Raw genomic sequence first — 14,255 nt, forward strand, 5'->3', positions numbered from 1 at the left:
AGCTGCAGCACACACACCCTCCCACATTGTGTATACAAACTCTGCCGCCCACAAAGACCTGGTCGGTGGTGTGAATTGTAAATAAATGTGCTTAAACATTAAGACATCTTACCATAAACTGTAAGTGGATTGTAACACGTGACGCCTTAAACCAGAAACCTACAGAGTCAGCAACCCCACTCCAGCATTAGTTATGAACAACACTACAAGCACTGGCCCTACATGTGGGTAAAATCTTTGTACAGGAAGATAGAGCTCTGTACCTGCATTTTAATAAAATATGGGAGGTTTGTAGTGCAGTAATTAGAGATTGGATCCAATGTCTTTTTGTGCTAATAACCCCATTATATTGCAGGTGCGGTTATCACCATGAGCTTACAAGCTCACCTCAATAAGTAAATTACCATTAAATTAAAACCATGTTCACTAAGTTAATCAGTATTCGACAAATATTTGATGTATTGCAATTACTTAAAAACAAATTAAAGTGTATATTTGCAACAGATAAATTCATATAATTACTTAACATTTTAATTGTTTATAATAATTCATATGTGGCAAGGTGCCAGATTATAAGGATAGGCTAAAATAATTTGTAACCGTATCAATGCTAGCTATCTTGAAATGATTGATTTTTTATTTCGGGGACTGGGCTGCATCCCTGTAGCCCAGTCCTCGATCAGGCATACTTTTTGTTATGCACTCCCAGGAAGCAGGCCAAACTCTGCCCATTTGTTTCCGCCTCCACCTGGGATCGAACCCGGAACCTTAGGACTACGAATCCAAAGCCTTGTCCATTCAGCTGTCAGGGCCTTTAATGAACTGAATGGGTTAGCTGCATTTATACATTCTTTTTACCAAGTGGTAAGTGAAGATTTTCTCACTCAACAAGTTAATGAAAGCAGACTCATTTCTGTTGGAAAACTGAGCCCGTTAGGAAAGACGAAATAAATACAGTCCATTACCCCAAGAAGAAAACAGCAGTTTCCTAGTGACTAGTTAGTTCCTTATTTTAGGGAGTCGGAAGTTAAAAGAAATTCCACATCTCATGTCGTGATTAACAATTGTTCATAATTGACAAATAATTATATATGGCAATGAGTAACAATTTCTCGTAGTCGACAAATATTTTTTCGTGGTGGTGATTAATGATTACTCATATTCAACAAAGATTTTTTCCATGGCCATGATTAATGGTTAATTTCCATCGACAAATATTTTTATGTGGAGATCAAATAGCTTCCTTCCTTTATGCCTAATTTCTGACGACGTCATCAGCCAGTCTTAATCCTGCCAATGATCTTCAATCAGTCCATTTGCAATTATTGATTATTAAGTCCTATTAATTTCCGTGTCGGAAAAACCGACACAATTTACCAACTTTCAATAGCTCATAGAAAATGAGACACAGTGGAAATATCCTTAGAAGAAAATGGGGATATCATTGCCATTTGTTGCCTTTAAATTCACGAGCTATATTAATGGGAAATCCTAATACCTCTGTGTTACAGACCCGAGTCCATCGTTGGAGCACGGAGCAGTGACGAGAACGCCATCTGCGAGTCCGCTCCCGAAACCCCCTCCAAATGGACGACGCTATCTTGTGGTGACAGGATATGCCAGCAATAGGCGCTTGTTACGGCCCTCTTGGGTCGCAACTGGGTTCTTTCTCTGATGTTGTTAGAGGTAGGGTATCCGGCCCCAAGTTAGTAGTGGCTTTCAAGGAGTGTGTTCCGTAACGCAAGTAAATTAAAGGGGAAGGGATACGATTACACAAAATTAAATATATAATTATCACCATCATCATAAATAAATATATAAATTATCACACGGGGGGGGGGGGGTATAAACACTATAATATACAATATGGTCTTCCTCTGAAGACGCGGAGTGTTCCATGGTGCTCAACGATGCTTAGCCCTTGGTCCTCTTGTGGCCTCACGATGAATCCTTCGATTCTCTCGAGTCTACCCTGGCCGCAGGCCAGCCAAATCACAGTCTCACTGGGTGCACCGTCGTGGAGGCCGTCAACCACAAATCCAGCCTGTAACTGGCAGGTTCCAATCAGCTACGCTGCGTAGGCCACTCCACGACCGATACTAGGGTTGCGAGCCCTAGGCAGGAGCCTCGTGTGATTTCACAGATCACTCTCCTCACCACAACACCCCAGTGGCTAGTCTTCTCCACCAGTCAGCCCCGGGTACGACAATCCCTGGTTCTGCCACCTCACAGGCAGGCTAACACAACAGTGTTCATCCAGGGGGTGACTCACAGCTTCAGCAGCAAATGCGTGGAGGTTCTACGGCTGCCTTGGGTAGACTCATCCAACTTCCATTACATCAGTCCCAGGTCGACTCTGTAATCAGACACGTCATCAGTACTAGTTACACTCTAGGGCACCTCACTTACAGGCTTAGACACAAACGCCCACCTATCCACTCCATAGATGGCGTTGCTGTCTAAGCGCCACCTCACCGGAGGTCAGCAGGGGCGACATCACAAGCTGATTAGGACGGGAAACTAGCCCTTGTGGCCGGTATATCTCGTCCTCACTAGATGGCGTCGTCCATTTGGAGGGGGTTTCGGAAGCTGACCCACAGATGGCGCGGTTGTCACTGCTCCGTGCTCGGACGCTGGGCTCGGGTCCGTAACAGCGCTGGATTCCCGTCTTAATTGACTCGTGGAGTAACCGCTGCTGACCTCTGGTGAGGTAGTGCTTAGACAGTGAACGCCATCTATGGAGTGAACAGGTGGACGTTTCTGTCTAAACTAGTAAGTGATGTTTCCCAGTGGTCCCGGGTAGTGTCCCAGTATACTAATGACGTGTCTGCTTGCAGAGTCGACCTGGGACTGCTATGTTGGACGATGGAGGAGTCTACCCAAGGCAGCCAAGGTCTCTTCACCAGTTTGCTTTGAAGAAGCTGTGAGCCACCCCCGGACGAACTCTGTTGAGAGTACAATAGCCTGCCTGAGGAGTGGCAGTGTCGGGAATCGCCTTATCTGGGGCTGGCTGGTGGAAGAGACTACCCACTGTGGAGCTGAATGAGGAGAGTGACCAGCGAGTCACACGAGGCTCCTGCCTAGGGCTCGCAACCCTAGTATCAGTAGTGGAGTGGCCTAACAGCGAGGCTGACTAGTACCTGCCAGCTACAGGCTGGATTGTGGTTGAAGGCCATCATGCCGAGGCACCCAATGGGACTGTGATTTGGCTGGCCTGTGGCCAGGGTAGATTCGTAGTAGTCATTGGGAATTCATCGTGGGCCACGGAAGAAGGAACCAGGGCTACCCAGAGTGAGCGTGACAGAGTGTCAAGTGTCTTCAGAGGATGACTAGACTTTATATAATAGTGTAGTAATAATTACTGTGTCTTTTTACATATGGTGGTGGGAATATCTCTCTCTCTCTCTCTCTCTCTCTCTCTCTCTCTCTCTCTCTCTCTCTCTCTCTCTCTCTCTCTCTCTCTCTCTCTCTCTCTCTCTCTCTCTCTCTCTCTATATATATATATATATATAAAGGGTATAAAGGAATATATATATAAGAGAATATACATATATCAGAAAACTAGAGCATTTGTGTACCTCCCCTATTGTTTTAACTTGCGTTACTCACCCCTTGAAAGCCTCTACTAACTTGGGGCCGGATTCCCAAACTCTACTCCCATCAGAGAAGAACCCGGTTGTGTCCCAGTAGGGCCGTAACACTCTGTCTTTGGACTGTATGCATCATAATAACATTTCCCTTGAAACAACTTAATTATCAGTATTAAAATAGAGTAAATGTGGGCTCGCTTTCCACTTCTTGATAAAACGCATCTGGAGAAGACCGGATGCGTCAGTGGAAGGAGGCCTGTAGCCGCCATTATTATTTTAACAAACAAGTCTCGAATGGAGCTCACTTCAAGCTCCACACAAAATTATCCTTGGACGTAGTGTTATGGGATGTAAAGTGCTCCCATTATCAACACATTCATCGTCTACTATTAATGGAGGTGATCTTTCCGATTCCAGTTCTATTGTTGGCCAGAAATAATGAAACGAGTCGCCCAACAGGGAAATTATTAATGAAATTTTATTTCATAAATAACTATATTTCTCTTCAATGACCATGGGGGCCTGATAGCTGAGTGGACAGCGTTCTGGACTCGTAATCCTGGGGCCCGGGTTCGATCCCGGCTGATAGCAGAAACAAAATGGGCAAAGTTTCTTTCACCTTGATGCTGCTGTTACCTAGCAGTAAATAGGTACCTGGGAGTTAGACAGCTCTACGGGCAGCTTCCTGGGTGTGTGTGTGTGTGTGGAAAAAAATTAGTAATTACTAACAGTTTATTGATTGACAGGAGAGGCGGGCCGAAAAAGCAGAGCTTAACCCCCGCAAGCACAATTAGGTGAATTCAACTAGATGAATACATACCTGCCTTGTGTCATGGAGGTGTCATAACAAGGATAAGGACCACACCCCCCGCCATAGTGTCATGGAGGTGTCATAACAAGGATAAGGACCACACCCCCACCATAGTGTCATGGAGGTGTCATAACAAGGACAAGGAACACGTACCGGCAGTAGTCTCGGTGATAACAGTGAGCCAGTAGGAAGCACCAGTCTGGAGTTGATAGTTGTGGTAGCCTCCCCTCACCCGGCCGTCACCAACCTCAACCACCTGGGTTATGTTGTCGGCCTTCTGTTGTGGACCAAGGGTTGTAGAGTGCTATTATTGGGGTTGTTTCTCTCCCAGTTACCTCACCACTCTCTTGATGTTCCTCATACACTTGACACTCCTCCTATACTTGACACTCCTCACACACTCCACATATGGAGCAAATCAGACGTCATTTAAGGTTCACATAACCTACATAATTCCCACTTGTCAAAGCACACTCGCCTCGTACCAGGCACTTAACACATCACACCAGTAGTGGGTTTGACCACTAAGCGATGATTTGTTTTTGTATTTTTGAGAAAGGCGCCGCTGTGTCACACCAGACTGAATGAACTCCCAAATGGCACGGCTGTGTCACATGATTTATGACTGATTTTTTTAGTTTCGTTTTTGATTGTAAAATCGTGTTAAATCCATTTTCGGAAAGTATGTTCATATATGTTTGTTAAAGACGTCTTATGTATAAAATATACATTCTATACCCGTTCAGGAGTAAAATTCACAGAGTTCCCATGTTCAGAAAACATGTTCATTTGGAGTTTAAGTAATTCATGCCTACAAATTGTAGTTCTTGAACCCCCGTACCCCATTACCCCAAACCTCCAACGCCAGCATCCCCCAGAGTCACCTTTCTTAGGGTAAATATTTTTAGGGTTTTACTCCTCGCTGCGGCCTTAAAGAGTTCTTATGGAGAAAAATAAATTCTACAGTCTTTAGCAGATATTTTTAAAAGATAATTCAAGGTAATTCAGTGTCAGATATTAGTTCTCTGATCCGGCTCAATAGGTTAATTAGTGTAGTTTTGCTACTAGAAGCCAAATTTTTTCCCAGTTTAAACAGTCATATTTCAGACATAGTAAGAAAAGAAAATAGAGTTACCGAGCTCCAGCTATTGTCCCCTGCCTTAACTTACTCCTATAATTTCATTAGTTTATATCCAAATCCACTGAAATTTATAACCCTTACATTTTAGAGGGAGTAAAAAGGACCAAAGCAGTTACCGAGCTCTGCCTCTTGTCCCCGCCTTAGTTCACTCGCAAAACTTTGCTTATAATGGATTAATTTCCCTGAGATTTAAAACCGTTGTATTTCGGACGTAGTAAATGCGATCAAAGCAGTAATCGAACATTGGGACCTGTTCTCTGCCTTAGTTCACTCCTATAACTTTGCTAATAACACTTCTATCTGCACAAAATTTAAAACTGGTGAAATTCAGACTTAGTAAGAAAAGAAAACAGTGTTACCAAGTTCAGCTCATGTTCCTCGCTTTAGTTCACTCCTGTATTATCAGTTAAATTTCCCTAAAAATTAAAGTACTTTATTTTAGACCCAGAAGTTAAGCGCTTTTATCTACCGCCGCCGTCTCCTGTCACTGTATGTAAACAATAAGTCATACCACCTCCTTCCATTCCCATGAATGCAAATACACTGTCACCAGGTAATTAAGAACCTGTCATAACATGCCTTGTCTCTCCCTCCCCCCATTTCCCCCCCCCCTGCCACACCTACCTTCCTCTTAATCATCGCACCCGTGCATTCCCCTCTCGCTTATCTGTTCTCTCACCCCCCCCCCCCATCCCAGCTCCCTGCCGATTTATCTTTCCCCATCTCTCACCAATACTTCTGATCTCCATATCTTTCCTCTCCCTCACCCCCCTAATTTCCCCAGCACCCCACGCCCTTATCTTCCCCTACTCCACCCCCTTCCCCTAGATCCATTCTCAACTTTGCCCCCGCGATAATTTGAGTTTGTATTCTACGCTTTTAATATTCTGTTATTATCTGAGCCATGAGACGAAGACTCGCAGTACAAAGTTTCTTGTAAATACAGCTATTACTAATAATCATCTTACTGTATAAATGTCAATACTCTCATGTAATTATGCAACATCTCTATATTCTCTTTGCATGTCATTCCAAATTTGTTAGATGTTCTCTCCATATTGTGCAAATTTTCACAGCATGTTCTCTGTACAACTTGTTACACATTATTCAGGTTCTCAGCAAGTTCAATTCATATTTTTTGCTTGCTTCTTCGTGTTCCTCGCATTCTCTTTCATGTTCCTTGTATTCTTTCCATTGCCTTACATATTCTATGTTTTCTCATGTTCGCTATATTCTTTTCATTGCCTTATATATTATATGTTTTCTTTGCATCGCACCATAAGACTTAAACAGCTATTACCATGAATCTTATCATATTTTGTCATGATTAAAATGTTAATACACAACACCTCTATCATTTACATGTTCTCTCCATGTTTTCCAAATTTTCACTGCATGTTCTCTGTACAAGTTGTTACACGTTATTCATATTCACAGCATGTTCTTAGCATGTTAACAAGTTCTTTGTTCATTCTTCGTATACTCTGTATATTCTCTTCATGTTTTCACGTTCTCTGCAAGTTCAATTCATGTTCCCCGCATGTTCTCTGTGATCTTTCTATAGTTTTACATTTGGTATAAGAAACAGAGAACATGTACGATTTCTGTCATTCAATAACTTGTTCATTGTCATGTATTATCAACAGCACAACAGTTAACTAACAAACTTAGTTACAAATTATTCAGTTTGCAAATTATTTAGTTACAAATTATTTATTACAGAGTATTTGTTTATGTTTATTTTCAAACAACTATGTCAATATACTTCTTTATCAACAAACTATTATATACCAACACTGTTCTTAAGCAAAACTACACTTTATGCAGTAATAAATTTACTAAGACAATCTTTTCTTAATGTTTCCTAACTAACATCACATTTCACTCAGTTGAAAATTGTCAAGTGTAACATCCTTGAATTATTTCTTAACTATCATTACACATCACTCAACTGAAAATAGTAAAGTGTGACTTCTTTCAACACTTTCCAAACTAATATTATGCTTGTGGAGTACGAAAAAAAGTCAAAGATAATTTCTTCATAATATTTGTAACTAAAGCTACTCTCTGGCCAATCTTTACGCATCAAATGATACTCTCATAACATTTTTATGCTATATAAAATTTTCAAAGACATCAAAGATACTCTCTAAGATATCTTTATGCTTTAAATAATACTCTCATGCCCTCTTTATGTAAGAAGGATACACTCAGTCACCAACAATAATCTCAAAGACACCAAGATACACTCAGACATTAAGAATGCACTCAAAGACATCAAGAACGCATTCACAGACTTCAATAATGCACACAAAGACATCAAGAACGCATTCAGAGACTTCAATAATGCACTCAGAGACATCAAAGATCATCTCAAAGTCATCTGTGTTGCATTCAGAAGCAGCAAAGATAATTTCAAAGTCATCATGAATACACACAGAGACCCCAAAGATAATCTCATATACATCAAAGATACTGTTCGAGACATCATTGATACACCTGGTGACATCAAGAATACACTCAGAGACATCAGGAATACGCTTAAAGACATCATCGGGCATTTAAATAATCTCTCCAAGATAGCAATAACACGTTCTGATATCATTTAAATAACATTTGTAGTTTCTAAGACAGTTGTATGCTTCAAATGATGCTTACACTGTAACATTGTTCTTCATTTAATAAATAAATAGGTAGTCAAGGGTAACTTTTTCAAAGACATATGTAAACTATAATCTGTAGTAAACTTACTAAGACACATCATTATGTAGTCACAATCATCATTAAATATTATTTCAAACAAACATGTACAACTTTTCATAACATTTGTAACTTTTCGTATTTATGTAACATCCCTTATTCACTAGATTTTCCTCTGTCATATTTATTATTATTAGCAAGACAAACGTTTAAGACATATATGTAACTTCTTTATACAATAACTTTTCGTAACTTTTACTGTATTTCACATCTCTGATAATAATAACTCTCACAAAACATGATTCCTTAATTAATTTAGTAACTAGTTCACCTTTTCTTAACAAACTTGCATTTCCGTTTCTTCATTATTCTGTTAAAAGAAATTCTCTCATCCACTTTATTTGAAACCATTTTCTGGACAACAATGCATTATCCCACCTACCCTGATTTACCTGTGCTATCCTATCCTATTGTAACTTACCTAACCAAACTTATCTATCCTCTCCTACATAATGTAACTTAACACAACTAAACTTTCCTTGCATAACCAACACTACCAGATGTAACTTACTTATCCACCTCCCCCCCCCCACCTCCTGATGTAACTTACATGACCCAACTTACATAGCTTCCTAACTGTCTTAACTTACTTAACCCTCTCCCACATGATGTAACTTACCTATCCCACCGAGGTAACTTACCTATCCCCTCCTACCTGATGTAACGTACATAACCTAACTTACCTGATGTAACTTTTCTATCCTGACACAACCTATCTTACATGACTTACCTATCCTTACATATCTTATCTTACATAACTTACTAACTTAACTTACGTAACATAACTTATTTAAGGCATCATCTTATTCTATCTGAAACTTCAACTCTTCATATATTTACCCAGGCAAGACCATTTTAACACTTGCAGTTACAAACTAGATCTTTCATATTAAACTCGCAAACATATATAAACTTACTTAAAATACCCATGACACAATTTTATATAAATTGCATAAATACTTACAGAAATATATATGTCACATTCTCATTTTCATACAATCTCATTTACATACAGTGATCATACAATTAGGATCACAAACTAGCATAAATTATATAAATTCATACAACTCTGACAAAACACATACACCCTTTTACTAAAATTTGCAAATACACATACAGTTACATTCATAAACACGAATTTGCACATACAAACTCCTCCTTATATACGAAACATGTGGAAACTTGCACACATATAATTACATTCACTAACTTATACAACATACACAGATACTCAGTTCACTCACTTACACAAACAAACCTACTCTTGCACACTCACACATACTCTCTGTTTAACAACTTACTCACTTTCTCAAACCTTCACAAGTGCTCTTGTATATATAAACTCTCTCAAACTTGTGTAAATTATATAAACTTAGTTAAACATGCAAATACATTCATGTACTAACAAAGATCCCATGCACTCCTAGATAAACTTGTACAATTCTCACAAACACTTAGACATACTAACACAAACTTACATATATATTAATTTCAGATCATTACACAAATGCACATTCAACTATGTTACCTATCTTTTCTTAGCCCGTCCTTATTTCCATTTCCCCCTGATAATTCTGATTTAAATCTCTCATATTATTTGTAAAGTGCTGTAAAGTATTCTTCCCTTACATAACCCATCCAACCTTAACCCAACCAACCTTAACCCAAACCTAACACCCCCCCCCCCCCCCCTAACCTTTTACTTATTTTATTTTCCTCATACTTATCAATTATTTTATAAGATGTCGTAAATTAATATATTTTTCGACATCTAGTCTTTACATTCTTTCTTAATACATTTATCATATAACGTCTTCTCATTTATCACTTTATGCCACGTCACCCATATATTCAATAACCAATGTTAAGTTCATGTTTATATACAATCATCTGCAGAACATTTGAGTTGTCCAATCTATGTTTAATATACATTTGTTTGAGCATTTCAATGTACAGTATTCTGTTATATATAGTGGTTTGTTAATTTTAAAGGATATTTGTTAAAAATTGGTGTTTATATATGGGATAAGTATCCCTTTAAATATAATAAATAATAAACTGTATAATGATATAATAATAATATAGGGATAATTATAATAAACCTTGGTAAATGACTAAATAAATACTTTGTAATAAATACTTTGTAATAAATAATTTGTAAATAAATAAATAATTTGTAAATAATTCATTTACAGACCAGATAATTTGTAGCTAAATTTGTTGATAAACGTCTTTGCTGTTGGTAATACATAACAATGAACAAGTTATTGAATGGCAGAAACAGTTGTACATTTGGTATAAGAAACAGAGAATATGTAAGACTATGAAAAGATCACAGAGATCATTCAGGAAACATGAATGGAACTTGCGGAAAACGTGAAAATATATAAAGAATATACAGAATAAACAAAGAATGAACAAAAAAATTGTAAAGAACATGAAAAAATTTGGAGAACATGGAGAGAACATATAAATGATGGAGGTGTTGCGTAATTACATTTTAAACATAACAAAATATGATAAGATACATAGTAATAGCTGATAAAATTCTTATGGAGCATGCAAAAAAAAAAAAAACAGAATATGTAGGGCAGTGAAAAGAATACAGGGAAAATGAAAGGGAATGCGATGAACATAGAGAAACAGGCGAAAAATATGAATTGAATTTGCTGAGAACATGAATAACATGTAACAAGTTGTACAGAGAACATGCTGTGAAAATTTGCAGAATATGGAGAGGAACATCTAACAAATACTGAACGACTATGCAGAAGGAATATAGAGATGTTGCGTATTTACACTCAAGTATTGACAAAAATACAGTAAGAAGATTATTAGTAATAGCTGTATTTACATGAATCATTGTTCTGTGAGACTTCTCGTGGAACAGATAATAACAGAATATTAAAGTACTGAAGTAGAATACAAATTCAAATTCTCACAGGGGGCAAAGTTGAGAATGGATCTGGGGGAAGGGGGCGGTTTGGGTGGAGTAGGGGAAGATAAGGGCGTGGGGTGCTGGGGAAAGTAGGGGGTGAGTGAGGGGAAAGATATGGGGGTGGAGAGTATTGGGGAGAGAAGGGGAAGATAAGTGGGCAGGGAGCTGGTGGGTGAGAGAAGAGATAAACGAGTGGGCGGTGAATGGGTGAGATGATTAAGGGGAAGGTAGGTGTGTTGTTTTTAGGGGGGAAATGGGAGGGAGGGGGGAAAGATAAGGCATGTTATGACAGGTTCTTAATTACCTGGTGAGTGTGTATTTGCATACATGGGTATTGAAGGAAGGCGTACAACTTATTGTTTACCTACAGTGATAGGAGACGGCGGTGGTAGATAAAAGCGCCTGACTTTTTGGTCTAAAATATCTAGATTTTAATTCTTAGGGAAATTTAACTGACAATACAGGAGTGAACTAAAGCGAGGAACATGAGCTGAACTTGGTAACACTGTTTTATTGTCTTACTAAGCCTGAATTACAACTGTTTTAAATTTTGCAGATATTAAACTGTTATTAACATACAGGAGTAAACTAAGGTGGCGTACAAGACAAGACAAAGTTTGGTTACTGCTTTGATCGCATTTACTTTGTCCGAAATTAAATGATTTTAAATCGCAGGGAAATTGATTTTGTGTTAGCGAAGTTGTACGAATGAATTAAGGCGGTGATAAGAGCCGGAGATCGGTAACTGCTGTGATCTTATTTACTACGTCCGAAATGTAACTGTTTGAAATTTCAAGGATTTGGATAGATACTAACAAGGTATAAGAGTAAGCAAAGGCAGGGGTCAACTGCTGGAACACAGTAACTCTATTTTCTTTTCTTACTACGTCTGAAATATGACGAACACGTTTTAAATTGGGCAAAAATTGGGCTACTAGTAGCGAAATTAAACTTATTAACGTATTAAGCCGAGTCGAAAAACTAATATTTGACACTGGTAATTATCTTTTCAAAAATATCTGCTTAAGACTGTAGAGTTTATTTTTCTCCAAAGAACTCTTTAACCACGCATATTATCACGCATATTACCGCTCATATTGGGGGCCTGGTAGAGAAAAATATTCCTATTATGTGAAAATAACTTAAAAATTGTAAACAAATCTCCAACTTATTGGCTTCAGTGTCGTGAAACTTTCATCAAAATATTTTCAGAAATGGATTTTAGACAAATATAAAAATATGAACTTTTTTTTGATAAGGAGAACAGCTCTAAAAACTAGAACTGACGGATTATGCAGTAATAAAGAGATACAAGCACCTGTCCAATGCTCAGAGAAGAAGAATAGTGATAAGAAGTGTCCACAAAGTCGATATGAAGTTGGTGCCTTCATATCATTGCTGAGTAATACATGATAACACAAATAATAATGAATAACTATGTTAATATACTCTATTTTGTTATATATCGTATAAATACATTGTCCAAAGTTAATATTTGTTACTTTCATCAGTGCCTTCTGACAATTTTTTTTAGGGGAAATTTGTTTCTTATAAGATTTTAGTTTTTTTTCTCCTTTAATTATTATCTGATTTTGTTATAACCTTAACATCCTAGAGAATGCATATGTTTCCCTAACTATGCGAAGACATAATGAAATTGGTCAACAAATAAATCAGTCACAACTTGCAAAACTTGGGACTTTTAATTTTTTTTCGGTGATGGTTTTTCTGATTTCAAACTCTATTTTCTTCGTCTCTATAGGTTGTTTTGATGATTAGGCACCATATTAGGGCTTTTTCACTTATATAAAGTATACCCCTAAATATATCCCCCTAAATCATTATAATTATCCCTATATTTTGCGTCCTTTGGGGGTTAATTTTTTTTACTTCATTTAACACATATTGACCTACAACTTTCACATATTCGAGTAAGAATGCTAAAAAATGTTTATTAAAACATACAATTATATTAACTAATTAAAACTACCTTTATTCATTGTTGATAACTTCAACTTCAATTATCACTGAAACTAGAGTTTCAACTTTGAGTGGCTTGAAAAGTTGCAGTTTTTTTTTATCGATTCCCACTTTTTTGACAAATTGTGTGCTCAGCTGTCTGTTCTACAATCCCTTCAGAATGAATTTTTCTTCATGCATTTGGAGTTATATTTTTTTTTATCTAAATTTGCTGCATATTTCAATCATGCCCTATTGACGTTTTTTTTTACATTAAACTATACTAAAAAAAACTTATATTCTAATTTGATGAAAATGAAGATCATGTGCTATTCTGAGAGAATAATAACATTAAATGAACAATTGGTGAGAGTTCATATTTTTTATTCTGAATTGAAAATCTGAAGTTTTCAATATTCAATTTTAAAATTAATTTTGATTCTCTTGCTTTTCAAGTAATGCTGTAGTCATTTAGACAAAGATGGAGCATTTGTCTAATTGATTATGCAAAAAAAAAAATGGAAAGTGTTTGTGCAAGTTTTAAAAACTTATAATAAATTATTTTATGTCAAATCAAATATATATGTATTGGGCAGTCTAAGGGTGAAGACCGCAGCGAGGAGTAAAACTATATATTTACCTTAAAATAGGTGGCTCTGGGGGATGTAGGTGTTGGGGTTGGGGGTAGGGGGTTTAATAACTACAATTTGAAGGCAGGGATTAGTTAACGAACTCCTAATGAACATATACTCTGATTACAGGAACTCTGTGAACTTTACTCCTGAAAAGTTATAAAATGTATATTTTATACATAAGAATTCTATAACCAACTTCTATGAACATATTTTCCAATAATGGACCTGATACGATTTGAAACAAACAGAAAGGAGGCTCTGGAAAAATTCAGTCCTAAAACATGTGACACCGCTGCGCCTTTTGGGAGTTCGTTCAATGTGGTGTGACACAGCTGCTTCTTTTCAAAAGTTCATTCAATCCGGTGTGACATAGTAGCGGCTTCCCCTCCTACCCCCCCCCCCCCCAAAAAAAAAAACAATC

The 14,255-nt window shown here is 37.6% G+C and overlaps 1 protein-coding gene across 1 annotated transcript in view; it reads right to left on the reverse strand.

Moving 5' to 3' along the window:
• LOC123773039 (tyrosine-protein kinase receptor Tie-1-like) overlaps positions 1-14,255 on the reverse strand; it is a 212,412-nt gene that overhangs the window by 44,360 nt on the left and 153,797 nt on the right. The window contains exon 17 of the mRNA XM_069315149.1: positions 4,555-4,678. Coding sequence (XP_069171250.1) covers positions 4,555-4,678 — 124 coding nt within the window. The remainder of the gene's footprint in view (positions 1-4,554; positions 4,679-14,255) is intronic.

The sequence above is a fragment of the Procambarus clarkii genome, chromosome 81 (genome assembly GCF_040958095.1).
Source record: "Procambarus clarkii isolate CNS0578487 chromosome 81, FALCON_Pclarkii_2.0, whole genome shotgun sequence".
Lineage (NCBI taxonomy): Eukaryota > Metazoa > Arthropoda > Malacostraca > Decapoda > Cambaridae > Procambarus > Procambarus clarkii.